The sequence below is a fragment of the Balaenoptera acutorostrata genome, chromosome 5 (genome assembly GCF_949987535.1).
Source record: "Balaenoptera acutorostrata chromosome 5, mBalAcu1.1, whole genome shotgun sequence".
Lineage (NCBI taxonomy): Eukaryota > Metazoa > Chordata > Mammalia > Artiodactyla > Balaenopteridae > Balaenoptera > Balaenoptera acutorostrata.
The window spans coordinates 143,407,074-143,434,616 of record NC_080068.1 but is presented as its reverse complement, the minus strand read 5'-3'; the positions used below and the strand labels follow the sequence as shown (position 1 = coordinate 143,434,616).

Here is a 27,543-nt window from a genome sequence, read left to right as displayed (position 1 = left end):
TTCTGCAAGTAAATGTGTCAGAACAGGTGCTGCTGAGTTTCCCAAGAGGCACGAGGTGGGTGGGTGCCCGGCAGGCGGCCGCGCAGCGCCGGAAGACCCTGTCCCGCACCTCGCAGGGAGGGCCAAGGGGGGCCCATGGGGAAGAGCACGCTTCCCAGCCTTGCCCGGCCCCCAGCTAAGCCCAAACCAGTTCAGAAGGCGCTTCCAGTTAACAACAGGGCCCCACGACCATTTTCTCGGAAAGAAAACCAAGAATATTTCTCCAAAGATTATAAACGTTTCCTTTCGCTATCGCAAACTCCTTCCTCTTCCCCAAAGTTCCTTAGATCAACATCTTTGGTAGAAAGCCTATGATTTTATTAAGTTAGAATGAACAAAAAGAGATCCGAGGCCGAGCAGGCCTACGTGACCTGGTGAGAAGAGCAAGAAGCAGAAGCCACGCTGCAAAGCAAATGAACGCCTTTTATTGAAGTGACAGGGCAGGGCTGCCAGGACCACGTCCTCACGGCCCGTCCCAAGTCCTCAGCGACGCGGCCCTGCTCCCAACAGCCCAGCACACGACGACCGCGTCCACAGAGGGGCCGGCCACGCGCCCGGGGTCTCCGGGCAGCTGAACCACATGCAGCGCCCTTCACAGCAGGCGTTTCACCAAAGGAACACAAACCCACCCCAGGATCTGTGCACAGACCCTGTGAACAGAATGCCCTCACGAAAATTCACTTCAAAATAGAGACGCTTTCTCGGAACCGTAAAAGCCGTAAAAATACAGAACACTTCTTTAGGAAAGACTGGATCAAAGCGACACCTTGAGTTCAAAACAGCGCGTTCGTGGGGCTCCCCCGCCTGCCGGTCAGTTGTTCTCGATCTGCTCCAGGTCCAGCTCGCCGCGGCCCAGGGGGAAGACGCCCTCCTCCCCAGCGCTGTCCCAGTCACTCGGGTCCCCGCCACTCCCGCCCTCGCCCTCACCGGCCACCCACCCCCGCCAGACCCCCGGGCTGGGGCTGGCGGGGCCGGGGCCGGGCGCAGCGATGCCCGCGGGGCCGTGCGGGTCACGTGGGGAGGACACGGCGGTCTTCACTCGGGTGTCATCCTCATCCTCGTCTTCATAATCGAGGGAGCAAAGGCTTTTTGAATTTTTTAACGTCTGCAACAGAAAAGACACGGGCTTGAAGCATCTCCAGGGGGTCACAGAGGAGGTGGCATCTCACCAAGAGGGGTCCCCGAGGTCACATAAGGCGTCCTCGGTCCCCGGGGCCCCGCCACACGCCCTCCCACCCCTGGGGCCACTTTCTCAGAGCCCTGCCTGCCCGCGCCCCTGCCTTGCCCAGGGCCACGGCCCCACTGAGACCCGGCGCGCGGGGGACGGGGGCCTGGGGACTCGAGGCCGCAGGTGCGTCCACGATCCTGTCAAATACCCGGGGAAGGACTGGCCGGAGGTCCGGGGTCCTCCCGCAACAACGGCCCCGCTCGTCAGCCCACCCGGCACCTGCCTCCGCAGCCTGCCTCGGGGGACCCCTGCCAGGGCCCCCAGCTCCTGCCAGGCGAGCCCCACAGCCACCCCCGGTGCCCACCTTCCTCTCCCCTCAGCCCTCCCTCTTCCAGTGGTTCCGCTTTCAACACCAACGCGCCACGACTGTCCTCACCTTAGAATGCCTGAGACGCACACTCTTCACAGGGGCCTCCCCTGAGCCCCCCCACGGCCTGGCGGGCATCTCCCCACACCGCGCCCCCGGACTGCCAGCCCAGAGCGCCCAGCTGAGAGCCGCTCTGCCGATGGTCTGCCGCCGCCCCCCGCCCCGGCCCTGCCCCCCGACGAGCACATCCCCGGTCTGCACCCCCAGACCAGAGCCCTGCCCCCGACAGCAGACACAGCCCCACCCGCTCGGTGGCCCCTCTCCTTGGCTGTCCCACAGGGGCCCAGGGCCCGGAGGCCACCCCAGTCCACCCTCGGGGCGCTGACCGGGCCGTGCACTCAGCAGCAGCCCCTCGCGTGGCCGGCACCCCCGCCCCCGCCCTGAACTCCTGGTCCCGCAGCTTCGTGCAGCACCACGTGCTGTCCACGGCGTGCCCAGGCGTCACCCCTGGGCTGCCCACCCTGCCCCGCAGACACGTCACCGCGTGCTTCGGGGCTTCTCAGGGCGTTGGCAGAATCCGACGTGGCGACGTGTGTGGGGGTGGCGGCCACGGGGCGAGGGTGCCCCCAGGCCTCCCGCGGTCAGGCTCCTGGACACACGTCTCCCTGGAACAGGCCCCCCAGAACCACACACGTAGCTCCCTCTGGAACCAGCGCTTTCGGGGGTACCATTCAGCTCCACTGGACCCACGGCCTTATTTCCGCTGCTGTTCTACTGTAATGAGTGAGCCCGCAAGAAGTAAAACTGAAGGATCAAGTCTCTGAAGATTTGACAACTGGCCACAAGTCCTGGTCACAAAATGAGGACGCGTGAGATAATTTCTTCTTCATTCAAATCAAGGTGGACGCCACAGTCAAGGTCACTTTCTTTTTTTTTTTTTTTATTTTTATTTATTTATTTACTTATGGCTGTGTTGGGTCTTCGTTTCTGTGCGAGGACTTCCTCCCATTGCGGCAAGCGGGGGCCATTCTTCATCGCGGTGCTCGGGCCTGTCACTATCGCGGCCTCTCTTGTTGCGGAGCACAGGCTCCAGACGCGCAGGCTCAGCAATTGTGGCTCACGGGCCCAGTTGCTCCGCGGCATGCGGGATCCTCCCGGACCAGGGCTCGAACCCGTGTCCCCTGCATTGGCAGGCAGATTCTCAACCGCTGCGCCACCAGGGAAGCCCCAAGGTCACTTTCATACGCAGACCCCACAGCACGGCGGGCCCAGCCCTGCACCCGCGGCAACAGAAGCCGACGTGTCCCTCCTCACATCTCCACCTACAGAATTCCCCTTTTGATTCACAGCATGGAAGTCGAACCTCTACCCAGACGGTAGTAACCTGACAGCTGGCGGGAGGACCACGGCCCAAAGGTCCTCTCGGTGGCCAGGACGGAGGCCCGTCTACGACCACAACTGCAGCTCAAGCGTGAATGCGGCAGCTCTGGACATGCCCGGCTCAGGCCACGCACAGCTCGAAGCCACTGACTCTTCACACTGAAGCGCCCAAAAAGGGGCGTCACAAAGCTCCAGAGGGCGACCCTGATCTGGGCCGGGGCCTGGCCTGACAGGTGGGACCCTCGCTGCTGGACGGTCCCACTCCGGTTTGACGGTGACCTGCATCTAAGCAGATGAACAGAAAATATCTTCAAAAATCAAAGGTCAGGACTTCCCTGGTGGCACAGTGGTTAGGAAACCGCCTGCCAATGCAGAGAACACAGGTTCGATCCCTGGTCCAGGAAGATCCCACAGGCGGCGGGGCAACTAAGCCTGTGCTCCACAACTACTGAGCTCACGTGCTACAACTACTGAAGCCCGCACGCCTAGAGCCGGTGCTCTGCAACAAGAGAAGTCCCCGCAATGAGAAGCCCACACACCACAACGAAGAGTAGCCCCAGCTTGCCGCAACTAGAGAAAGCCTGCGCGCAGCAACAGAGACCCAACACAGCCAAACGTAAATAAATAAATAAATAAATAAATAAATAAATAAATAAATTTATTTTAAAAAAACAATCAAAGGTCAAAACTTTGAGTTCTGAATCAGGGACCCTCAATTTTAGAGGGTCTTTCACCTTGTGTGCAAAACACTCAGCCTGGGGGACGCGCCCACCTCAGACCACCCAACTTACGCGGGCAAGAGCTCACACTCAACTCTCCGCGGCCGGAGCCAAGAGGCCCCCTGAGACTGAGCCGCGAGCTTCTGAAAGCAGAACAGACACCATCCTGTGAGCAAACGGCCGGCCCGGCCCAGCCGCAGGCTCGTCAGGTCTCCTCCTGGAAGCACAGCCCAGCGTCCATGCTCGAGACCAGAGCTGGCCCTGCCCACAGGCCACGGCCACAGCCAAGGCAGGAGCCTCCGACTGCCCGGAGCCCCTGGAGCCCAGCACCCAGGCGCGGGTCCAGCCTGGGCTCCAGCCGAGGAAAGGAACCCGGACACGCACCGCGGCCGACCTGGCCGAGCCAAAGCCCTCCTCACCCGCCACGGGGGGAGGCCGGCCCGGTGGACACCACAGACTGGGGGGACAGGGCGGGGGGTCCACCACGAGCAGGACACATGCGGAAACGGGGGCCGCCTGAGGGTCGGCACCCCGTCTCGGCTCCCAGCCTCCCCAGGCAGCACTGGAAGAGGCCTCTCTGTGGAACTGGGGTGAAGACTTGGGGGGTACCAGCAACCCACAAAAAGCTCACGGCCAAAGGGCCCCACCCACACGCATGGGGCCGCCAATCGGCCTTTGGGTCCCCGTCTTAAACGCAGGCAGGCGTCCGAACTTTACCAAACACCTGGGGACAGCATCTTCTATGTAAGGCAGCAATGAGGATAAACCAAAAGAGGAGGAAGCAGTTTGAAGGAAACAGGCGATGCAGGACAAAGAAAACGTCCCCAAAACCAGACCACCAACACCCAGAGATAAAATCCTCCATCTGCGAACCGACAAAGGGAAAGAGGGGACCAGTCAGGAGGTCCACCCTCTGAGGACGGGGGCCCCAGAAGGCAGACTGAAGAAAATCACGCCCCCAAAATCATCTCCCCAGTGATGCAGGAGCCCCTGGACCTGATTGACCCCCAAGGACCCGGCATAACCGACAAACACAGACACACGAGGTCTGTCCTCACGAAATGCTTGGAGGACAGAGAGGAGACTGGGGAACCAGGACCAGACGGGACGGTGCAGGGCCCGGAAGCTGAGGGCAGCATCTGGAGTCTGAAGGGGCCGGTCCTGGGCAAGGGGAGAGGACGTGCAAGGCCTCTGAATCCATGCCACCCCCCTCCTTCCTCAAGAAGCCGTGCGCTGAAAGAGATGGTGACAAGGAAGGCTGACCCCTGGGTCTCGGGGTTGGCGAGTCCACTCTGCAGTGGACGGCCACCTGTCTCTGGGTCTCTCCGGAGGCCCAGACACCGGCCAGGGGGGCCGTCACCAGGGCGCACAGCCAGGATGGTACCGGGGTGTCTCCCGCTGGGCGGCCTGCAGCGCCCGGGGACCCTCATTTCACCAGCAAGAGCCCCGTGGTGACCTCAGCAACAGGGCTACGGGGGCCTTACGAGCACAGCCTTTCTCACGCCTCGCGCCCTGGGCCCTGCGTGTCTGGCACCTCGCCTGACCCTGGCATTGACCCTCTCAGAAGAGGGGACAGAGCGTGGCCCCGAGGCCACTGGGCACACCTCCACCCACAGTGCCACCCACAGCGGTAACAGCGTCCCCTCCGCAAGAGAGATGGGTGTACCCGCCACGCGCGGTTTTTACATTCATCACCTTCCACGTCTGTCTAAAGCAATACGCTCACGCGACAGTCGATCGGGAGAAGCGAACAGGTTAAAGCAGACTAGACAGAGTACGTCTACCATGAGACGGTCTGTTTATTCAACTTGGGAGAAACTAAAGCACGAATAAAAAGGATGAAATGAAAGGCAGACACAAGCTGCTCAGAAAACGAACTTTAAACATGTGGACAGGGAAGAAGCCTCACAAAGACAGAAGCTGCAGATCAACCACCACCCCCCCGGGTCTTCCCTGCCTCTGCGGGACCCACCCAAGGTGCCCTCCCCCCACCCTGCCCCAGCTGCTCACCCTCTGCCCCCCTCAGTCCAGGAGGCCGTGAAAAGGCCGCGACTGCCCGACCTCTCAGTCCCGGGCCCCCCGCCCTCTCACCGGCCCAGTGACATCCACACGAGACTTGGGAGTCAGGGCCCGGCCGGCCCTGTGGCCACTGGGGAGGCAGGTCGGCGCCTTGGCCTCGTGGGGGACCCTCCCCAGGGAAGGCTCACAGCCGCATTCCGGCCACAGTCTCTAAGGCACTGTGTGCATGACACAAAAATAAGGACAAGAGCCAAGAGGCTGCTTCTGTGAGAAAGCAGTGGGAACCCAGCTGACCGGCAAGCTTCCAGGCCTGGCGGCTCCGGGCAGCTGCGGGCGGCAGGCCCGGTGGGAGCCGGCCTCGGACGGGCGTGGGGCCCCAGCGCCGTGTCCAGGGGCCTGTGCACTCTGATCTCTTGGGGCTCCTCCCGCCCCTAGGAAGCCTCGTGGAAGGGAGACAGACTAAGGGACAGGAAACCTGGGGGTCTCCAGGTACAAACGGACAGAATTCGCCAGGTTCCCAAGTTGAGCGACGGGCATTTCCCCGAGGGGACGTCCTGCGTGGAGGGGACGCCTGGTGATGGCGGGTCCTCTATGCCCCAGCCGCCCGCAGAGCCCGGTGACCGCCGTGGCCAGCCCGGGGGAGGGGACCGGGACCAGGGACTCCAGTCACCCCTGCAGACAGTGCTCGGCCCTCCCGCTTGCAGCCGCAGCAAACACCCGCGACAGGCTCCGCTCGCTCCCCGCACAGCGCGCCCCAGCAGGCCTGCTGCCCTACAGGCCCCACCCCAAACACAGGGAGGCCCGAACCTCGCCCTGACCCCGTGACCGCTTGGCCACTGTCACCTCACTCCCCCGACGTTTGAAATAATCGCGTTTTCTAGGTACGCTGTAACATTGTGACGGAGTACGGAACATACTTGGTCTTCTTGCGGGTGCCTGGCTCAGAGCTCTGAACCCCTCGGGGTTCCCCGAGTGACGGGGCTGGGGGAGCCCCTTCCAACCACACCCGAGTTCACGCCAACACGACTCGACCCCGCAGCAGCCTCAGGATGGGGGCTGGTCACCAGGGGAACCAAGCCTGGGATTCCAGGGCCGGACTTTCAGCCCACCCCACCTCCACCTCCAGGGAGGCAGTTAATCACCAGTGGCCAATGGCTTAATCAATCATACTGATGTAACGAAACCTCCATAAAATCCCCTAAATGGTGGGGTTCCTAGGTGAGCTCGTCAAGGTGCTGGGAGCGTGGTGTGCCTGGAGAGGGTGTGGAGGTTATGTGCGCCCTCCCTATGCCTGGCCCTACGCACCCCTTCCATCTGGCAGCTCCTGTGTTGTAGCCTTTATAATAAACAGGTGTCAGTAAATAAGGTTCCCGAGTTCTGTGAGCCGTTATAGCAAATGATGGAGCCTGAGGAGGGGTCGTGGGAACCCCCTATTTATAGCTGTTTGGTCAGAAGTACAGGAGGCCCTGGACTTGGGGCTGGTGCCTGAAGTGGGGCCGTCTTGTGGGACTGAGCCTTGACCTGCAGGGTCTGCACTAACCCCAGGTAGTTCGTGTCAGAAGTGAACTGAGTTGCTGGACACTCGGCTGGCGTGTGCAGAGAATGGCAGGCGTGTGGTGGGGAAACCCAGGCATTCAGTTTCAGAGGTGGTGTGAGACCACACAGGTCACAGTCGTGTCCTCTGCTGAGGGACGCAGGGGCTGCCAGCCCGGCCGAGGGGCCAGCTTGGGCACTGACCTCTGCACCCGGCCCGGAACTGACCCCACCCCTCAAAATGAGGGTCAGAACTGGCAAGAGGGGAAGGTTCTTCACCAGAAGCTTCTCAACAGTCAGCCGTTGTGATTTGTTTACAATGTTCCTAGCCACACACATTTCATCATTCACATTAAAGATAAAAGTACAGACTACAGATGTTAAAGGCCTGAGAAATACAATGAGCAACTTTGTACCCCAAACTGAAACCTTAACTATAACAGACAAGTCCCCAGAAATACTTAAACTGAAGAAACAGAAAACCCTACTAGATCCTGACTGGAGAAAGTGGGTGCGGGTCTGTTTAAATCCACATCCACCCCAGGCCCAGGTGGCTTTCCAGCGAGTCCCACCAAACCTCCGCCACGTGCGGGAGCTGGGAGGTGGTTCCTCCAGCCCCAGTCCAGCCTCAGGCGCCCACAGCCCTGCCCGGCAGCGCGGCCATGACCTCGAGGAGTCCTGAGCAGAACCGCCCAGCTGAGCCGCTCCTGGGTGCCCAAGCCACAAGAACACAGCACAGACGTGTGCTGTTTACGCTGCTAGATGTGGGTTGTTTGTTACGAGGCAACAGATGACTGATACACTATCTTATACTTTCATTTCAGAGATGGCTCTGCTGGGGACATCAGGGTTCAATCAGAGGCAGACACCGATGAGTAGCAGAGAGGTTGTCAGGAGCCTGGGGCAGGACGGCTGGAGAAGGAAGGGGACACGGGACGGGACTGCCGGGCCCGGGAATTACGTGGTAGGGGCGCAGGGGAGCTAGCTCTAGGACCACAGCCACGCGCCCGTAACAGGAGGAGCCGTCTCAGAAGACAAGCAGCCTCTGACCTCCCCGGGCTTGTCCCTCTGGGGGGCGGCGCCTCAGCCCTGCTCCACCCACACCCCAGCTACCGTCTCCTCTCCGCTCCCCCACCAGCCGCCCTGCACGGCAGCCTCTCCGTCACAAGGTGATCACGCCATGCTTGGCCCAGAACTCAGCAACCCGAGAGGTGCCAGGCTGCATCCACACACATCTGTGGTCAGTGGTCCAGACACCCTCCTCCTCACGCTATCCCTGCCCCCTCCCTGGTCCGAGGGGTTGGGACGCCGCCCCAGCAGTGAGGGCTCCCCCTGCTTTGCTCCCCCTGCCTACTCGGGAGTCTCCCTGGTGGGAACGTCCCCACAGTCCCGCCCCCTCAGGGCCCACCGACGCTGCAGTACTGGGAGCTGGGGGGTGCGTGTCGGGCTCACAGCCAGCTTTCCTCCGCGGCACGTGGCAAAGCTCGGGACATCCCCTTCCTAAACCCCAGCTCTCCACAGAACCTTCACAGCCAGCAAGTGTGGGTTGGGAGCTCCCGCCCCACCACTGGGAAGAACCTTCCAGAAAACCCACCAGTCAGGAAAGATAAAGCTGACAGTGACGTCGAGAGTGGGCGTAGAAGGCATCGTGCAGCCTGGATCCCACCTGGGTTCTGTGGACCACGGAGACCTCAGTCCCACCCTGCGGGCTCCTGCGCCCCCGCCAGGACCCCAGGCACAGCCGCCTCTGTGATGAGGGGGCCCTGCAGGCCGTCCTCTCCCTTTTCTCACACCAGAGCCCCGTCCTTGTTCCTCAGCACCCCCAGAAGGTCCTGCCATCCCCCCGCAACGATGCACAGGTCAGACCTCTGGAAACCGGCTCTTCCCTTTAACTCTGCTCTGAACTGCCCGCAATCAGAAAACAGCGTGGCAGGGGCAGGCGGTGACCCCGGACACCAGAATCTTCAAGTGCGTTCACAACCCAAACTCTGAGCACCCTCTCCAAAGAGGCATCATCGGTGGCGGGCTCCGCGAAGGACGGCGAGGAGAGGCTTGGTGTCGGACGCCGCCCGCTCAGCCTCGACGCCCGGACCAACGGCTCCCGTCCCCACCCTGCAAAGGGCGGCCCAGGCCCGCGTGGGGGCGGATCCCCCAAGCGCCCCGCCCCGTGGAGGGCGCGCCTGCACCTGACGCGAGAGGGAGCCTCACCCGCGTCATTTTCAGGAAGTCCAGGGCCGGGCGCGGCCAGCACGCATCCTCCTCGCGCCTGCGCTTCCGCTGGCCCTTCCCGCCCGCGCGCACGCACGGCTGAGAGCGGCAGCGGAGCAGGCCCCGGCGACGGCCCAGCTCGGGCGTGGACGCGGGCGTGGACGCGGGCGTGGACGCGGGCGTGGACGCGGGCGTGCTGCCCGCCGAGGGTGGGGCCGCGTCCACTGGCAACAGGTGCTCCTGCGACAGGGACAGGCGGCGGCGCGGCGAGGGCACGCGAGGTCCGGCGGGTCGCCGAGCCGGGCCCAGGGCCGGGAGGCCGCTGCTGGCCAAAGCCGAGGCCGGCCGGGGCGCGGGGGGCGAGGCGGAGCTGGCAGCGGGGAGGGCTCGGCCCGGCGACCAGGCGCTGCCAGCCTGCAGCGCGGCGCTCCCGCCGCTGTGGCACCGCCTCTTAGAGACAGGAGCCCAGACTCTGGAGCCGCCGGGGCGCCACGGGGACCGGCAGCGCGCCAGCTCGTCGGGCTCCGACAGGGAGCGGCAGTGTCGCTTGGTGGGCGGTGCTGAGGGCGGCCCTGCGCCGTCCCTGAGGTCCCTGGCACTGACCGCACCCAGGCTGGCGCTCGGGCCGCAGGGGCCAGGAGGGAAGGGGACGGCAGGGCCCGTGGCCCCCTGGCTTCCGACGGGCTGTCCTCCACCGACGACCTTCCAGGGGTGCTTGTCTTCTGGGGAAACACGAAGGAGAGACGGGTGAGGGGCGCACGCCCCCCCGCGCCCTCGGCCCTACCTGGCCTCAGGGTGGGCCCAGCCCCGCTCGTGGGACCCCCCTCCTCCCCGGCCCTGCCCTGCACAGTCGCAGCTCACACCACGGTGGGGACGCCTAGGGGCACGGGGACCCTGACGCCGCAGACCCGGCCTCCTCGCCATCACACGGGGGCATAAGGGTCACTCGAGAGGCCGAGCGTCCAGGGGTCAGCAGCTCGACACGGATGGGCTCACGCAGGCAGCATACCTGGGCAAGCGGGGCAGCCAGGGCAGTGGGGCCAGGGCTGGGGGAGCCCAGAGCCCCGATGACCTGGCCCGGAGGCGGCCAGCAGCCCCTCCAGCCCAGCTGCTCTGCGGTCACCCCCAGCTGAGGGGCCTTGGCATGGAGGCCAGGACCCGCCGCTGGGAGAGGCACAAGCAAAGGCCCCAGGTGACCCTGGGTCATGAGGACGCACGGTCCGTCAGAAAGGACGGCAGGGCCGGCTCTGTGGCCTACAGGAAGCCCGAGGGGCTCCGAGCCAGGACTGGCCCTGTGTGGGACGGAGACAGTGCCCAGAGCCACGTGCGGGCCCATACCACCCGAGACCGTGGTGGCACTTGAGCAGCCTGGAGGGCGCCGAGCACAGCGTCACTGTGGAGGTGAGCAGGGCCACAGGGGGAAGACCCGGATGCCACTCGGACTGTCCGGGCTGAAGTCACACCACTAGCACCTCACTGCGACCACGGACACCAGCCACGGTTCATCACAGGCGCCACGGCGCCCCCACTCACACTCAGGCAAACAGACTTACACTCGGGCGGCGAGCCTCCTGCTCCCATTCAGACCACAGGGCACACGTGGCAGGGGCGTGCGGTGCAGGGAAGGGGTCCGGCAGACCCAGGCCCTCCAGGCACGCACAACCCCGGCTCCCACCACTGGCCGGGTGTGCGCCACACCAGCGCTGCAGCATAGGCCGTGCGTACCGCCGGACCCCGTCCTTTCCCTGGTGGCCACAAGACCCCACCGGGCGGGCCTTTCAGCTCTGCACTGCCAGGCCGCTTCCAGAAAGGAAGCTCTCCAACCCACACCGCTGCCCAGAGGAGGGAGAGGCCAGCAGAGGGAGGGGGGCGCGGCTGGGGCCTCGCGCTCCAGATCAGCCTCCGCGTCCGGCCCTGCTCACGGGGTCCCAGCCCACAGCAGCCCAGAAAGACCTGCTGGGGCTTTTAAACACTTACCATCGGTCTCAGAAGGGAACAAGTGGCCACTTGTGTTCAGTTTCTGGGCAGAATACTGAAAGTGAAGAGAAAGAAGTTTCAATACTGTGGGTTTACACATGCAGATTCAGAAATAGTTCCAACTCAAGAAACAGGCCTGTATTTTTATCCCTGCAATAAACTTGTTTTTCCCCAACACTGTCTTTCTTGGTGATTAAAAAGAAAAGCATGAACCCCAGAATGCGTTTCTTTTCTTAATCAAGATTCTTAAAAGCCTCACAATTATTCAGTTGAGTAAAGGACATAGAAAGCCACAAGCGGACTTCCCTGGTGGCGCAGTGGTTAAGAATCTGCCTGTCAATGCAGGGGACACGGGTTCAAGACCTGGTCCGGGAAGATCCCACATGCCGCGGATCAACTAAGCCCGTGAGCCACAACTACTGAGGCTGTGCTCTAGAGTCCGTGAGCCACAACTACTGAGCCCACGAGCCACAACTACTGAGCCCACGAGCCACAACTACTGAAGCCCACGCGCCTAGAGCCCGTGCTCTGCAACGAGAAGCCACCGCAATGAGAAACCCGCGCACAGCAACAAAGACCCAATGCAGCCAAAAATAAATAAATAAATAAATATTTTTTAAAAAGCCACAAGCGTGTCCACTGCTGCCCCTTCAAGCCACGGCCGTCCTCGCAACCTCAGCCTGACCACTCCCACCCCGACCGCGTCCACACGGGCTGGGACCTCCGTCCCTCGAGGTGGGCAGCTGCGGGACACAGCAGCTGATGGGGCCTGGCCTGAGCCCACAGAACTCTTTTCTTGGCCACAATGTGCCTCGGGAGGCTGAGCAGCCACTGGGAGCCATGTCCACTCAACGCCTGTGTCTGTCTGTCTGTCTACTTTCCTGTGCTCTCCCCGCGCCCCACCAGGCCCTGAGTGCGGACATGGCCTTTCACCTTTCCCTGCCTTTCACATCCGGAGCCGCCTCCGCCCCAACACATAACTCTCGGTCATGGGACTCCAGCTTCTCAGGGGACCGTTTCATAGGATGATAAACTCGTGACAAAATGAAAGGAAATCCTTTGCTGCTTCTCATAAAAACGCTGGGTAAATCACCCAGCAAAAGGAGGCCCATCAACAGTCAGGCTGTGCAAAGACAGACCGCCCAGCCAATGAGTGCCCAGGAGCCCTGGTTCTGGACGGAGCCATGCTGGGAGCAGAGGAGGGCTGGGCCCAGGCCTCTGCGGGAGGTCGGCCACTGGACAGCGTGCCTGCGACTCCCAGGACCAGCCTACGTGACACGCCTCGTGCAGGAACCCTGACGGACAAGGTGGCGTCCGAGCATTCGCAGGGGATGCGCAGGGGAGCTGAGGCCACGGCCTCATGCCGAGGCAGGCCCAGCGCTGCCACACTCGCAGAGGCTCTGCCTCGGTCCACCTCCTCCGCTGCAGAGCCAGGTGGCAACCCGTGCAGCGCGCGGCCAGGAGCGGAGCTGCGGCCTGGGCAAAGCCGGCCTTGAGTCCAGCTCCCCTGACCAGCCTGCCACCAGGGAGGCCGGCTCCTCTCTGTGGGCCCCGTCTCCCCACCTATGACAGGACTGACCGTGGGACACACGTGGCAGGGTTGCTGCTAGGGTTACATGGGAACACGGGAGACCCACGTGATCTGTGATGGAGAAGAGACGGTCGTTTGTAGAAACGGTGCTGGGCCGACCACACGTCCACACAAGAGGGAAAATCCAACCCTGACCTGCTTCGCCCCACACACCAAACTCAGTTCAGGCAGTGCAGGCTTCAAGCTAAAGGTGAAACAGCAGCACTTCCAGAAGAAACAAGAGAACATCTTCCAGACTCAGGTTAGCAAAGACTTCTTAAATGGGATACAAAAAGAACACTAACTTACACTGATACATTTGTCTACGTTGAAATTTGGAATTTCTGTTCATCAAAAGACACCATTAAGAAAGTGACAAGGCAGGACTTCCCTGGTGGCACAGTGGTTAAGAATCCGCCTGCCAATGCAGGGGACACAGGTTCAATCCCTGGTCCAGAAAGATCCCACATGCCACGGAGCAACTAAGCCCATGTGCCACAACTACTGAGCCTGCACTCTAGAGCCCATGAGCCACAACTACTGAAGCCCGCATGCCCTAGAGCCCATGCGCCACAACTACTGAAGCTCGTGCACTCTAGGGCCCACGTGCCACAACTACTGAGCCTGCATGCTGCAACTACTGAAGCCTGTGCACCTAGAGCCTGTGCACCACCACAAGAGAATCCACCGCAATGAGAAGCCCACACACTGCAAAGAAGAGTAGCCCCCGCTCGCCGCAACTAGAGAAAGCCTACGCGCAGCAATGAGACCCAACACAGCCAAAAATAAATAAAATTTTTTTAAAAAAAGAAAGTGACAAGGCAAACCATGGGATAGGAGAAAATATCTAAAAAACACACATCCAAGAAAAGACTTGTAGCCAGAATATACAAAGAGTTCCTACAAAGCAATAAGAAAAATGCACACAACCCAAAAGAAAAATGAGCAAAAGGACACCAAAAAGGACATACAAACATCCAGTAAGTACAGGAAATGGCCCTGATCTCACTGGTCATCAGGGACATGAGGTCAGAGCCATGAGCAGACATCACCATTCCCGACCAGGGAGAAGGCATGGCTGGGGCGCTGACAGGCCTCTGGGCAGGCCTTCGCTTAACACGGTGGGAACAGACTTCCACAAGAGGCCTGCACACGAACGCAGTCAGCGGTGTTATTCTTAACAGCCAGTCGTGGACACATTCCAAGTGTCGGGCAACAGGAGACATGGACCATTCGACAGAGTAAAGGAACAGCTACTGATGCACCGTCCGCACAGTGAACCCAGGGGCATTCATTCGCCTTGAGTGGAGAAGCCAGTCTCCAGGAGTACACGCTGCATGTTGGCACTTCTGTGACATTCTGGGACAGCAAAGCCACGTGGGGCCACAGGGGACTTCCTGGGGCAATGGAGACGTTTGGGGTGACGGTGACAAGGTTACCGCATACACGACTGGAAAACTCACCCAATCAACACCAAACCCCATCTGCGCATTTCACTAGATGAAACGTACGCCTCAATAAAAAAGTATTTTTTAAACTCAACGCTTTCAAAGCTGAGCTCTCTGCCAACCCAAGTCTGTACCTGCACAGCTGGACGTGCTAGAGGACACACACAGCACGCTGAGGCCACGTCCATGGGGGCCAGCACACGCTGACCAGCCCTGACCTTGCCCCCCCCTCACTCCTCCACCTGGCACCCTTCCCAGGCCCCCAGCACAGCCCTGCAGCAGAGGCGGCCTGCTCCCCTGACCCGAGCCATGGCCTCTGCTCCAGCCCTGGCCCTCGCTGAGAACGGACGCCAAGCACCTGTCCCCACCGGGCTCGTGTCCCCATCGGCTCCTGTTCCCACCAAGCTCTGGGGCCTTGGGGCCCCGCTACCCTCTCACTCCCACGTCCAGCCCAGGCTCCACCTGGCTCACCGCCCAGCGCCTCGGCTCCAGCGAATTCCGGTCCTGTGTCACCTCCCAACGCCCATCCCCTCTCTACTTGTCGGCAGCACATCATCTGCTTCGCCTCGACCCCAGCATCCACAACAGCTGCCCTGCTCTCCGGGGCGGCCCCGAGCCCAAAATCAAACAGTGATAGAGATGCCGGGCACTTTCTTGCTCAGAAAGATACAGTAATTTGTGTCTTTCACTATGTAAATTACACCTCTTTTTTCTTTTTTGTTTCTGGCTGAGCAGCTAGCAGGAGCTCAGTTCCCTGACCTGGGACTGAACCCAGGCCCTGGGCAGTGAAAGCACCAATCCCAACCACTAGGCCACCAGGGAATTCCCGCCTCTTTTTTTTTTTAAGTGACTGTTAGAGCAGGTGCTCGAAGCCACGTCTACGCACCCACAGCACAGGAACCCCTGGGACGCGTCAGCGAGCCTCACCAGGAACTCAGTGGAACGCCCACTGGTGCAGAAGGGAATTATTTCCCACACACGTGTATCCTGTGCAGAAAGACTTGTGCGGAAGTCACACAAAGTAAAATGATCTGTGTCACAACGGGAAGACGTATACGTGGGACTTCTCTTGTCATGCTCTCTCTCCAGTGAAACCTGCTTGCGTGCCCCCTTCCCTGCAGGACACCACAGGCGACAAACAGGCCAAGGGCTGGGTGCGGGCGACACGACGGCGCTGGGCGCCCGCCCGGTGAGACGCTCAGGCACGGCCCCCAGCACCAGGCAGGTGCAGCTGCTGAGGCACCTCCCTCGGGGCCTACAGTTTAACCAGGCGGGGTGTGACCTGAAGGTCATGGTAACACGGCCCTAGAAATCGCTCCACCTCGGGCAAAGCTAACCCACAGAGACAGAATTCAAGAGGGGCTCTCGGGGGGGCGGTGCCCAGAGGCACGGGCAGCGTCTGGTGGGCACGGCTGCTGACCAGGGTGGACGTTCGCCCACTCAGCACCCAGGACCATACGCGTCTACGTGTAGCTTAGGCTTTCAAAGTTTGTTTTCAAGGATGCTGAGAACCCCCCATCACGACGCTGAGGGGCTCTGGGGGCTGCGAAGGCGCCGGAGCCTCCCTGGGACACTGCCCCCTCCCCCCCCACCTCCCCCCATCCGCTCCCCCAGCCGGGGCCCAGCCCAGGCAGTGTCCCCCAACATGGGGCGGGCAGCTCACCGGGCCAGCATCGTAGCTCTTGCAGGCGAGGTCATCCAGGCTCTGGTTCTGCAGCTTCTCAGTGATGAGGGTGACCATGGTCCGGGGCCCGTGCCCTCTGTCTGCGCCGACAGGCCCTGGGGTTCTGGAACATCAGGCTTCAGGAGGCCCGGGCCGCTGCTGGCTCTGAGCTAACCCTCAAGGGTACGTTTCCATTTTAAAGACGAGCGATCCATTTCCAAGGGTTCTTCAGAGCTTCGTGCCTGTTTCTGGCAAAGAGAGACAAACCATCATACAGGATTACAGGCAAAGCCATTCAGCCAATGACTGTCACCCGCCAGTACTGTGTGCATGAATATTCTGATCTCGCTGCCTGACAAAGACCCTCCCGCGTGAAAACTACCACAAGAGTTCTCTCCCGGAAAATGTAATAAAAGCAGCGGTCTAGGTGAAGGATGGCAGGCGGACACGCGTGAGAACCAGCGAGGGAGGCCTCCCCACCCCTGCTCCAAACACAGGCGCCAGACGGGAGGAGGCGCGACCGCCACGCTTTGGACTCGAGAAGCTGCCGGAAACCAAGTCCTCAGCCAGCAGCAGCGAGACCCCGGAAACGAGCTGGCCACGAACGGCTGGACCCACCTGGCTGCTGACCAGTCACCGCTGGCCACTGACCGCAGCAGTTAGACACCCCTCCCCTGCTCCGCCTGGCCAGTGAGAACTCCGCCCCCAACTGAAGCTGGGGTTCCCTCCTGGGAGGGGGGCGGGGGTGCAGGGTCGGCAGCAGACCCAGCTGGCGGCGGCCCGGGGGGGACACTCGGAGGACATTGGCCTCGCAGAGACGGAGGATCCCGTGCCCGGGACCCGGCTCCCCGCACACGCCGACGGGAGAGGGCCGGCCACCCGCCCGCCACGCACGCACCCCCTTCTCAGTGGCCCGCTGCCGCCCATGAGCAGCTGCCAAGGGCCCCCAGCCCAGGAAGCCATAGACAGAGGCGGACAGACAGGAAGACCCCAGCAACTGGAGAAAACAGGTGACGCCAGAGGACGAGAGCTTCCGAGTGAGAAGGCGCCGTGTCTACACAGTAAGATCATTAAAAGGGAACATTTAGAGAAAAATAAAAGAGCTCTTGGAAATTAAACATGAGAGCAGTGATGGAACCTCCGGAATCTCCAGCGTCCGGGTTCCTGACTGCCTTCCCAGAGGCCTCCTCGGGCCCGGCAGGCCGTCCCAGGCGGAGGTCGCACGGCAGGTGCCCAGGACCCACCTCAGATCCACCAGTCACCCTCTGGTCGGCATCACCACCGCTAAGCCCCGTGTGGATGAGCGACATGCCCCCCCCCAGCAGGAAGCACCCCGAGTGGCCCTGCCAGGAACGCAAGGAGCACTCACCTTCACAAAACCCGTTAGCAAAGCACACCGACAGATCCAGGGAGAAAGCGCATGAAGATTTCCACAGATGCTGAAAAGACGCCAACACAACAGTACCCCCCTCCACTCCTAAAAACACGTGTGTGCGTGCTCTCGGCGGGTATCAACAGGCTTCCTCAACATGACTCTGAAACAGTAAGCCCAAGGCCAGCATCCTCGCGAGTGGGAAAAGGGAGGCGTCCCAGCAAACCCGGGCCACAGGGTGGGGAGGCACCCACCGTCAGCCTGCACTGAGCACAGGTCGGCAGACGCGGGGCAGCGCGGGGCGCTCCCGCCAGCAGCAGCACGTGGACCCAGAGGTCGTGAGCTCGCCCCGACCAGAGGTTCCATCCACGCCCAGGACTGGCTCTAGGCCAGGAGAGGCGCTCTCCATCCACAGCGTCCACGTCTGCGCCCCTCAGCCTGAAGCCCGTCCACGGGGTCTTTAGCACCCAGCATGCTTGGCGCTGACAGCACCCCTGGGCTCCCCCCGTCCTAAGTAGAGATGGCCATCTCTTCCAGCACAGCCGGGGACCCCAAGGCCCAGACAGGAGGGTCAGGGCCAGCAGTTCCCCAGGGGGCAGCTCTGCACCGGCAGTGGTTCTGCTTCAATGCGTTGCGAACCCGGGAACCGGATCAGAGCTGGCCACACCGCACGCCCACCGCCAGCCCCCAGTCCCTGGGCAGGACCAGCCAAGCCACAGAAGAGCTCTCCCTGCCGCTCCCCACAAATCCACCTGGGCCCCCCTCAGAAGTCCCTCGCAGGAGAGGGGCTTTATGAGGGCCCCTTCAGCCCGACATGTGACAGATCAGCCTCCCTTGCTGCAACCCCCCGAGCCCCCGACGCCCACGGCACTGCCCTCTGACAGACGGCAAGGGGGCAGCGTGCTCCTCTGCCCTCCGCCCCAAGCCGACCACTCGGGGGTCTCTCAGACCCTCCTGTCAAACCCTCTTGGTGGCACACGGCACACACAACCCTAGAAAGGTAACAGCAGCCACGGCAAAATTCGAAAAAAATAATAAAACAACTAGTATTTTAAAAACAGGCCCCACAGTCCTTGGAGAGATGGCTGATGTCCAGGGCTGGGGCAAGGAAAGGACCAGAGAAGGCTGGGGCATCTCCAGGTGCCAGAACATCAGGACAGGAGCAGAGGGTGGTGACAGGGCCCCCAGGGCAGCTGCGAAGCGAATGAGGCCAGTGGACTATACTCCACAGAAAAAATAAGAGGCACGAATCCACGCGGATATAAATAATTGAAAAAGTAAGGAAATCGGGGAGGGGGAAGCTCTTCCTTTTGGTAGAATGCCAACTCAGAAATGTAGACGGGGGCTTCCCTGGTGGCGCAGTGGTTGAGAGTCTGCCTGCCAATGCAGGGCACACGGGTTCGAGCCCTGGTCCAGGAAGATCCCACATGCCGCGGAGCGGCTGGGCCCGTGAGCCACAACTACTGAGCCTGCACGTCTGGAGCCTGTGCTCCACAACAAGAGAGGCCGCGATAGTGAGAGGCCCGCGCACCGCGATGAAGAGTGGCCCCCGCTCACCGCAACTAGAGAAAGCCCTCGCACAGAAACGAAGACCCAACACAGCCAAAAATAAATAAGTTAAAAAAAAAAAAAAGAAATGTAGACGGAACGACGGAATGTCTTTTAAATCACCACCTGAAAAACACCCCATAATGTTTCAGGTAAGAATCATCAGTGAAGCTAAAGCCAGTGGGTTGGGAGCACGAGGAGAGGCAGGGTATCACGGGGCCCCAGAGGATCTCCCTGCAAGACACTCCATCATGAACCGCACAGCAGAGAAGCCTGCAGGCCACCGCAAGAGCCGGAGGCCAAGGTGGGCACGGCCTGTTCCAGGGCACAGTGACAGCATGGGACACGGGATCACCGTCAGAAACACAGAAGCTGGATTTAGCCGTGAGGAAAAATCAGACAAACCCAAATGAGGTGACCTGTGCGAAGTGACGGGCAGCCATCAGCAGCGTCAGGGCCGGGAAAGACGGACGCGAGGGGGTCCTGCCACGCCGGCGACCCTGGGAGGACACGAGGTCCTGCGTCAGAAAAAGGGCTCCAGGGGACGACGCCTGACATCTGCATCGGCACGGCGGTCAGAGCCAGCACCTCGGGTCCCGATCCGACTCTCGCGCCGCGTCACGTCCGACACGGACGCCAGGAGCCACGCGGCCCGAAGGGGGCACGGCCAGCTCCCACGTGGAACGGTCCTCCGCCACCACTGCAGACGTGCAAGGAAAGGCAACAAAACAGTGTCGGCGCAAACACAGCTCCAGGCAGCTGCCGGGCCGGTGCGCACAGGGCGCAGCAGCTGCGGACAAAGCAAGAGATGCCAGTGGGGACACCCAGCTGCCCGCCCGGGGCTGGGCTGAGCACTGGGCAGAAGAGAACGACCGTCCTGGGCAACGTTTTCACTTTCGTCTTGGGGAAGGAACGTGTGCCACTCACAGTTGCTAACGTGCAGATTCAAACCCCAGCTCCCCGGGGCTGCCCCCACGAAGCACCGAAAACGGGGGGCTTAGGACAGCAGAAACCTACTTCCTCCGGGTTCTGAGGCCCAAAGCCAGAAGTCGAGGTGTCGGCAGGGTTGGCGCCTCCTGGGGCCTCCGAGGGGCACCCGCTCCCTGCCTCCCTCCCAGCCTCTGGTGGTGGCCGGCCGTCCTTGGCGTCCTTGGTTGTGTCGGCATCACACCCACCTCCGCCTCCATCCTCAGGCAGCCTCTCCTGTGTGTCCTGTGTCTCTGTACCTCTTCTTATCAGGACACCAGTGACTGGGTTGAGGTCCACCCTAATCCAGTATGACTACATCTTTTATTTTTTCCTTTTTTTAAAATATTTATTTATTTATTTTTGGCTGTGTCGGGCCTCCTTTGCTGCGCTCAGGGTTCCTCTAGCTGTGGCGAGCGGGGGCTACTCTTCGTTGCGGTGCGTGGGCTTCTCACTGTGGCGGCTCCTCTTGTTGTGGAGCATGGGCTCTAGGTGTGTGGGATTCAGTAGTTGTGGCACGCGGGCTCAGTAGTTGTGGCTCACGGCCTCTGGAGTGCAGGCTCAGTAGTTGAGGCACACGGGCTTAGTTGCTCCGCGGCATGTGGGATCCTCCCGGACCAGGGCTCAAACCCGTGTCCCCTGTGGCAGGCGGATTCGTAACCACTGCGCCACCAGGGAAGTCCCCAGTATGACTACATCTTAATTTACATCTTCATGGAAAGGTCCTGGGGTCAGGACTTGAGCAGACCTTTTGGAAGGACACACTGTGCCAACCCTCAAGGCCAAGCCAGCTCCCCTTACAAGAAATCAAACGATCAGGATGGAACCTCACGGGCACAATGCATAATGCCCTGCACGTCCCCACTCAATGGTTAGCATGACGAGCGGGGCTGGAGCAGCTCAGGACAGCGTCCTGGCCCTGAGGGAGGCAAGCTCTCCCTGGGAACAGTGCCAGCCGGTGGCAGGTGCTAGAAGGAAGCGCGCAGGACCCCGTCCACGGCAGGGCGGCCTGCTGGGAGGACAACGAAGCCAACACTGAAATCTGAGCAGGAGGCGCTAGGACAGAGGCACAAGCCCAGCACCCTGGGGGCCCAGCTGGACGCAGACGCCAGACACGAGAGAACTAACCGGCCCTGCCGGCCCGGCGCTGAGGGCCGGCGAACGGAGGCTCCGTCCCACAAGCCCCCAAGACGACTGAGGCAGACGTGTGGCCGGGGCTCCTCGGCACCCCCGGAAGCACAGGTGACCTTCGACTCCACCCACAGCCCCAGTTCAGGAAGCTCCAAGACCCCAGGCACACGAACCAGAGCATCCCCCGACCAGGGGACACCTTCCTCCCGTGTCAGGCGGACCCACCGCAGAGGAGGCCCAATCATGGACGCATAGCCACTTTTCCCACCGTGAGAAATTCAGACTCGTCGTCCTTCTTCACAACCAAACCCGTGACCCAGCTGCCCACCTCCCGGGGCTCCTCCCCCTGCCCACCCCCGTGAGCCTGGGCGGCCGCAGCAGCAAAGCCGTCCCTTCCCGCGCACTCAGCAGCCCTCAGCTGGCCTCGACAGGAAGCAGCCACAGGGCTCCAACCCCCAGAAACCCCCTGCGTGGCTGCAGGACAGAGGCCAGAACCCTCACCCTGGCCCTTCCGGCCCCTCATGTCCCCACACAGGCACCCTCCAGGCCCAGGGGTGTCACGCACACAGCAAGGGCTCCACAGGCAGCCCCGTGCATGGGCCCGACCTGGACTCTGCGGACCTCTCCACCGGCCGCTCTGGCCCATCTCATCCTCTGGACTCCACCCTCCACAAGGGCACCAGAGTGGCTCTGTTTTTCTGTTCTTTTCACTTCAGTTTATTAACATAGAGTCAGACAGCGTTTGTAAAGCCATACATGAGTGTCTGAGGGCGGCCATAACAAAGCGCCACAGGCTGGGGGCTTAAGCAACAGACACGTATTGTCTCCCGACCCTGGAGGCCGTGCTCCCCCCGAAGGCGCCGGGGAAGAGTCTGTTCCGGGCTCTGTCCCGGCTCCTGGGAGCTCCTTGGCCCGTGACAGCCTCACTCTCACTGTGTCTCTGTCCAAAACCCCCCTTGTTATAAGGACACCAATCGTTTCGGATCAGGGGCCACCCTCCTCCAGCATGAGTTCACCTTAACTAATTACATGTGCAACAATCCTATTTCCAAGGCACTGGGGTTTAGGATTTCAACACAATTCAGCCTACAACAAGCCACGTCTATCGTATCACGGCAACGCATAGGTTTAAAAGCCAGCGCTGCTGCGCTTCTGTAACGCAGAGGATGGCCACCAGCAGTGCCTCTGCCAAGGCACCTCCCCGCAGCTCTGCACTCGCGCCCCGAGTCCATGCTGGACGGTGCATGCACACAGCTGTCCTTGGTTGTCTCTGACTTGGGGAGCGTCAGGGCTGAGGTCTTGCCAGCTCGTCCCCACACCAACTCCCGGCCTCCCCCGCCTCCCAGCGTGGCCCACCAACACTTCCGTAAGTCATCGCCGACATCATTCTGTCACTGTAAACGGCGTCCCCAGCTGAGCCACACAGGGAGCCCATTTCCCCAGGTTAATAACTGCCTCCTTTTTCTCCTACACAAAGTTTCTGGCCGATACAAACTCTTCCCTCAAACTCCCCCAAAGAATTATCAACTCGGCAAGCAAGCTTCATTTGGTCAAAGACGTCAGGATGGCCGTTAGCCCGTGCACTCCTGGCCCCCCGGCCTCTGCTCAGGCCGGAGTGGCGCTGGCCAGCTGGACCCTGGGCCTCACCCTCACCTTGTGGCTTCCTGAGCAGGGTGCCTGGCGGGCGTGTGATACCCGCGCCCCTTCTCTCCTCCCTGGATGCCTGCCGGACTCTCTGACTCTTCTGTCTCCCAGGGCCGGGAAACATGCACAGGGCCTTGAGCAGGGTCTTCTTAACCGGGAACCCGAGCCACTGGGGCCTCGGAGGTTCGACGGCGTCACTGCCGAGCCCCTCCCGTCCCCCCTTCCCCTGGTCTGTTTCGGGGACGGCCGGTGCTCTGGGTTGCGCTCCTGGGCTGGCCCTCCCTGACTGTCCGTCTCTGCCTCGTTTTTGTTGCTGTCGATCTGCTTCCACGATGGCCAACACCTCACCTTCCACGCCTCCCAGTGACATGTTGATTTCTGCTCCCCCGTTTAACCCGAGGGCCCGGGCACGCCTCCGAGCGCCGTGAGCCCCCGTGTGGGCTCATCTCGGAGGCTCTGACCCAGCACAGGGCTCTCCTCCTAACGGTTTCCTCGTCCTGTCCCTGCTGTACTGCCTCGGTTCCCTCAGCCAACTCTGCTCGGCTGGTCTCAGCTTCAGGCCAGAGGTGTCCCCTGTGCCCGTCACCCTGCTCCCCTCTCACGCTGGGAGGGGCCTGCACGGCGTCTCCATCCACGGGCCACCCGGCACGCGGGGAGGTCAGCGAGGACGAGCCGGACAGGCGGATCCGCGTGGACAGCGGGCTGCGGACGGCAGGAGCCCGGGCTGGGGGCGGGGGGGACGGGGCCACTGGAAATGCAGGCTCCCTCCGGCCCTCAAGCAGGGCCCCAGCCCTGGCTGCACCCCAGACCCCGGGCCCGAGCCTGGGCTCTGGACACGCTGCTCCAGCTCCCCCGCCAGCTCCTGAAGCACGGAACGGGGAGAAAAGTTTCCAGGACCTGCCCAGTCAGTGGTGCCAGAGCGCAGGGAGGCCAGAGCCAGGCCGCTTTAGACCCAAAAGCATCGGTTCCGGGGTTTTCACAGAAAAGACGGCACGGAGCCCCCGGCGCCGCAGACCCAGCAGCGTGTCCCGTTCCAGGCGCGTCGTGCAGAGTCACAAGCTCGAGGCCGGCCCAGCGGCACCACCTCCAGCTTCTCAGAGATTTTCTTTCATTTTGTCACCAAGAGCACTCGAACAAAACTCGGAACCTGACTGGACATGAGTTATTAACGAGCACCGTTTGTGTGCCGGTCTCAGCGCCCCCCAGGAGAAGGTGCAGCTGAGGTGCCCCTCGACCGGACAGAGGCGAGGTGACCTCCGGGCGCTGCAGAGGCCTGGTGCCTTTAGGGACACACCCCGGAGGCACCACGCGTGGGGCGACCACAGTGACGGAGAGGCCAGCCACCCCGCTCTCCACATCTTCCCAGCCCCGGAGCCAGGACGTCCCCCGAAGGGACGCTCAGCCCCAGCCCCCAGCCAGCCAAGCTGCACGAGGACGCCAGCCAAGCTGTTCCAAATTCCGGGCCCTGAGACCCTGAGCAGTAATAAATGAGTGTTGCTGTTTGAAGCCACCAGTTTTGGAGTGAATTTGTTGTGCTGCCATAGTAACCAAAGCAGTGACACTTAGCAAAGCGAATGGAGCCAAGCGTCCCCCTCGAGCTGCTGGAGGCAGTCACGGTCCCCACTCCTGCATCACACGGAGGCTGGGAAGGAAAGGGGAGTGGCCATGTCCCCACGCTCCATACAGCCACGAGGGAAAAGTTACTGCAGGCGCCGCAAACGCCCAATGATTTTCAGTTGGCGGGGTCTGGGGTACGACTCCACGTCAGGGGTTCGGTGCCTTCCCTAACAGGGCACATTCGGTGCCACGCTCATGACCCCTGGGAAAGTCTGAGGCAAAGAAAGCCCTGTGTCAGTGCCACCGAAAAACTGTGCGCAAGGCCACCGAAGTCTTTTCGAAAAGACTTCGAAACAAAACGAGAAAAGAAGACAAAAATCACCTGTCCTAACTAACCAACATCTTGCTAATGTTAAAATACACAACTGGAGGGTTTAGACAACAGGAGTTTTAGTTTAAAGTTGCCCGGAAACCATGTCTGAACTGTGACCTTTGCAAACCAACAAGGAGAAGAAACTCACATGTTATCAATAAAAAGGAGACTATGATCGTTACCTCTCTGCTAGTGCGTGCAGAGTACACCACGCTGCAGAAGAAAGACCACACCCAGAAAGTTCGTTCTGAGAAAGGACGTAGGGTGGGCTCTGATCGGCTGGACAGAAGACCCAGGGTCAGACCCCGGCTGGCCTGCTCCGACCTGGGCTCTCCCAGGTCCGTGACTTCACCTCTCTGGGAAAGAACCAGCCACGTCATGAGGCTGCAAGGAATCAAATTAAGGAACGTGCATGAAAATGCCGGGCACACGTGTTAAATGACGACCACTTATAACAAATGCTTAAAAGATTGTAAAAGTCCACTTTCCTTTCAAAAATATTACAGCAGAAAAAGCCAAACGGGTTTATATAAAAATTTTAATTTGCTTTTTTTTTTTAAAAAAAAAAAAGCTGTTTTTGAATGTCTGCAATGCACCTGTAAAAAACACCGGACTGTTGCCCTGGTTCTTTTATCTACCAGCAAACAAACAGGTCTCCTTATGTGCCTGCCCCCCGTGCACCCAGGTGCGCATGAGCAAATGTCTCCATAACCAGGAAAGGTCCTGATGCACCCACTTAAAAAGGAAAAAAAAGACAATAACGTTGGCAGCCTCTCCATTACACATTCCCAGCAGCTACAAGAACGCCTCTCCTCTCCCCAAATCCAACGTAAGTCAAGAAAATGTAGGGATCCACCCAAACAGCAAACCCTTTACACCACACGTGCCACCCACCCGTGATCCTTAACCAAGGTGTGATGGTTCTCTGGACAGTGAACCACGGGAGGAGACCAGTTTAAAGAAAAGCCACTGTTCCTGAACAATTGCTATCTCAATTTCAACTGGGGGGTAATATGCCAGAACTTCAAAATCAAACTGTTTCCCTGCCTTCTACCATCAGACTGCAAGACTGCACTTCCCTGTCCGGACCTGCTTTGATACGACAGTGAGATGAAGCAGCAGAACCTGTAAGCTCAAGTTAAATTTCTTAAGTATTGTAAAACTGAAGCCATTCTTGAAGTCAGACTAACCTATCAAGAAAAGCTCTCAATACAGAGAGGTCATCATAAACTCAACTAAGTAGTGAGTGATTGAGTTAAAAAGAAAAGTATTGTAAAGTTGTGGAAGCTCAGAGTCAAGTACAGGTAGCCCATGACCAAATGCAAACAACTGGAGTCAATTTACCACAGACATACACTTCAGATCTGCGACTGTACTTGGAGTAAAGGGAAAATAAAGTAGAAATAAAGAAAAACACACTCTACCTAACGCACCTCTCTCCACTCCCAGGAAAAGTCTGAGAAACTCAACCCTCGTCTATGCAGAGAAAGCAGCTTCGGAATCCACTTCCAATCACCTTCCACAGTTCGCCGGGGAGGGTCTGGTCTCCCCCGTCGTGCGGGTCCACCTTTGGGCTCCCTTGACGCACAGTTTATCACGTCCAACTTCCTGCTTCTCTCTCGCTGCAAGATGACAGGCACATGAGTCCCGGGAACCGCTCAGGCCGCGCGTCTCGGCACCGGAACGACGACAGCTCGCAAAGGCGACACCCAAAGTCGGTTCAGCAAGTGGCAGCGCGCCCCAGGCAGGGCCCCTTACAGCCAAAGGGCGCGTGGAGTGCACGGGGCCCCCGGTGCGCAGGCTCTCGGGGCGCGCGGGGGTCCCGGGGCGCGGGGCTCTTGGGGAACAGGGGTTCCGAGGCACAGGAGTCCCAAGGCCAGGGATTCTCGGGGGGCGCGGGGGTCCCGGGGTGAGCGGAGCTCTCGGGGCGCAGGGGGCCCGGGGCCCGGGACTCTTGGGGCGCGCAGGGGGCCCCGAGGTGGGCAGGGTCTTGGGGTGCAGGGGGACAGGGGAGTGGGGGGCCCGGGGCCCGGTCCGGTCCGGGGGTGGTGCGCGCGGCAGGAGTCCCAACCCCAGGTCGCGAGCCGCCGGGTCCCCGCGCCCTCAGCGACCCGCCCGCCGCGCTCTCCGTGTGCAGCGGCGAAAACGCTCGGCTCCGACGCGGGTGGAAAAGCATCGGGCCGCGCGGGCCGGGCTGGGCGCGCTGACAGGAGCGTGCACCGTCTGGCCCAAGTTCACGCGCGGCCCCGCGCTGGCGCGCGCGCGCACGACCCCGGGCGCGCGCACGCACGGCCCGGCTTCTCGCGGGCCACGCCGGGCCCTGCACCTGAGCTCGGCCGGGCGGGCTGAACGAGGGAGGCACCGGCCCTCAGGCCGCGCTCCTCCCTCAAAGGACGTCGCGCCTCAGAGGCAACAGGACCGCGGCCGGCGCCCCGCCCCCACGACACAGGCCCCGCCCCGCCCCGCCCCGCCGCCCCGCCCATCAGCCGGCAGGCACTTGCCTTCCCACAGCCGCGCCTCTCCGCGCGCATGAGAGGCGGGGCCTATGTCGTGGGGGCGGGACCTCGATCGGCGGGTGGGCGGGGACTTACGGCGGAAGGGGCGTTCTGGGTGGGGCGGGGTTTCAGCCGATGGGGCAGGGCCTGCGCAGGCCGGGGCTCATTTCCCCGGCGGGCGGGCGAACGGCGCGTGCCCCATGCTGGCCCCGCCCCCGGGGTCGGGGCTACACCCATCCGCCCACCCGCCCACTCACCTGCGCGCCTGCGGGCGGTGGGCGTGAGCCAGTGTCCAGGAAGGCAAAGGCGGGCAGCGATGGCGACCTGAGGCAGCGGGAGGGCACGCTCGGCGCAGGGGCGAGTGGC

At 61.3% G+C, this 27,543-nt stretch overlaps 1 protein-coding gene across 5 annotated transcripts; it reads right to left on the bottom strand.

Moving 5' to 3' along the window:
- Positions 1-448: 448 nt before the first annotated feature.
- On the bottom strand, positions 449-27,543 carry FAM53A (family with sequence similarity 53 member A). 5 transcript variants are annotated; one of them, XM_057546589.1, is made up of 6 exons: positions 27,009-27,074; positions 26,116-26,304; positions 16,092-16,339; positions 11,411-11,465; positions 9,434-10,155; positions 449-1,144 (listed from the first exon to the last, which is right to left on the bottom strand). In XM_057546589.1, the coding sequence occupies exons 3-6, from the start codon at positions 16,167-16,169 to the stop codon at positions 851-853; spliced, it is 1,149 nt and encodes a 382-aa protein (XP_057402572.1). In that variant the 5' UTR covers positions 16,170-16,339; positions 26,116-26,304; positions 27,009-27,074; the 3' UTR covers positions 449-850. The 5 variants fall into 5 exon arrangements, with proteins under 5 accessions (XP_057402572.1, XP_057402574.1, XP_057402571.1 ...); XM_057546591.1 differs by lacking the exons at positions 26,116-26,304; positions 27,009-27,074 and adding an exon at positions 27,435-27,543; XM_057546588.1 differs by lacking the exon at positions 27,009-27,074 and having other exon boundaries at positions 26,107-26,941.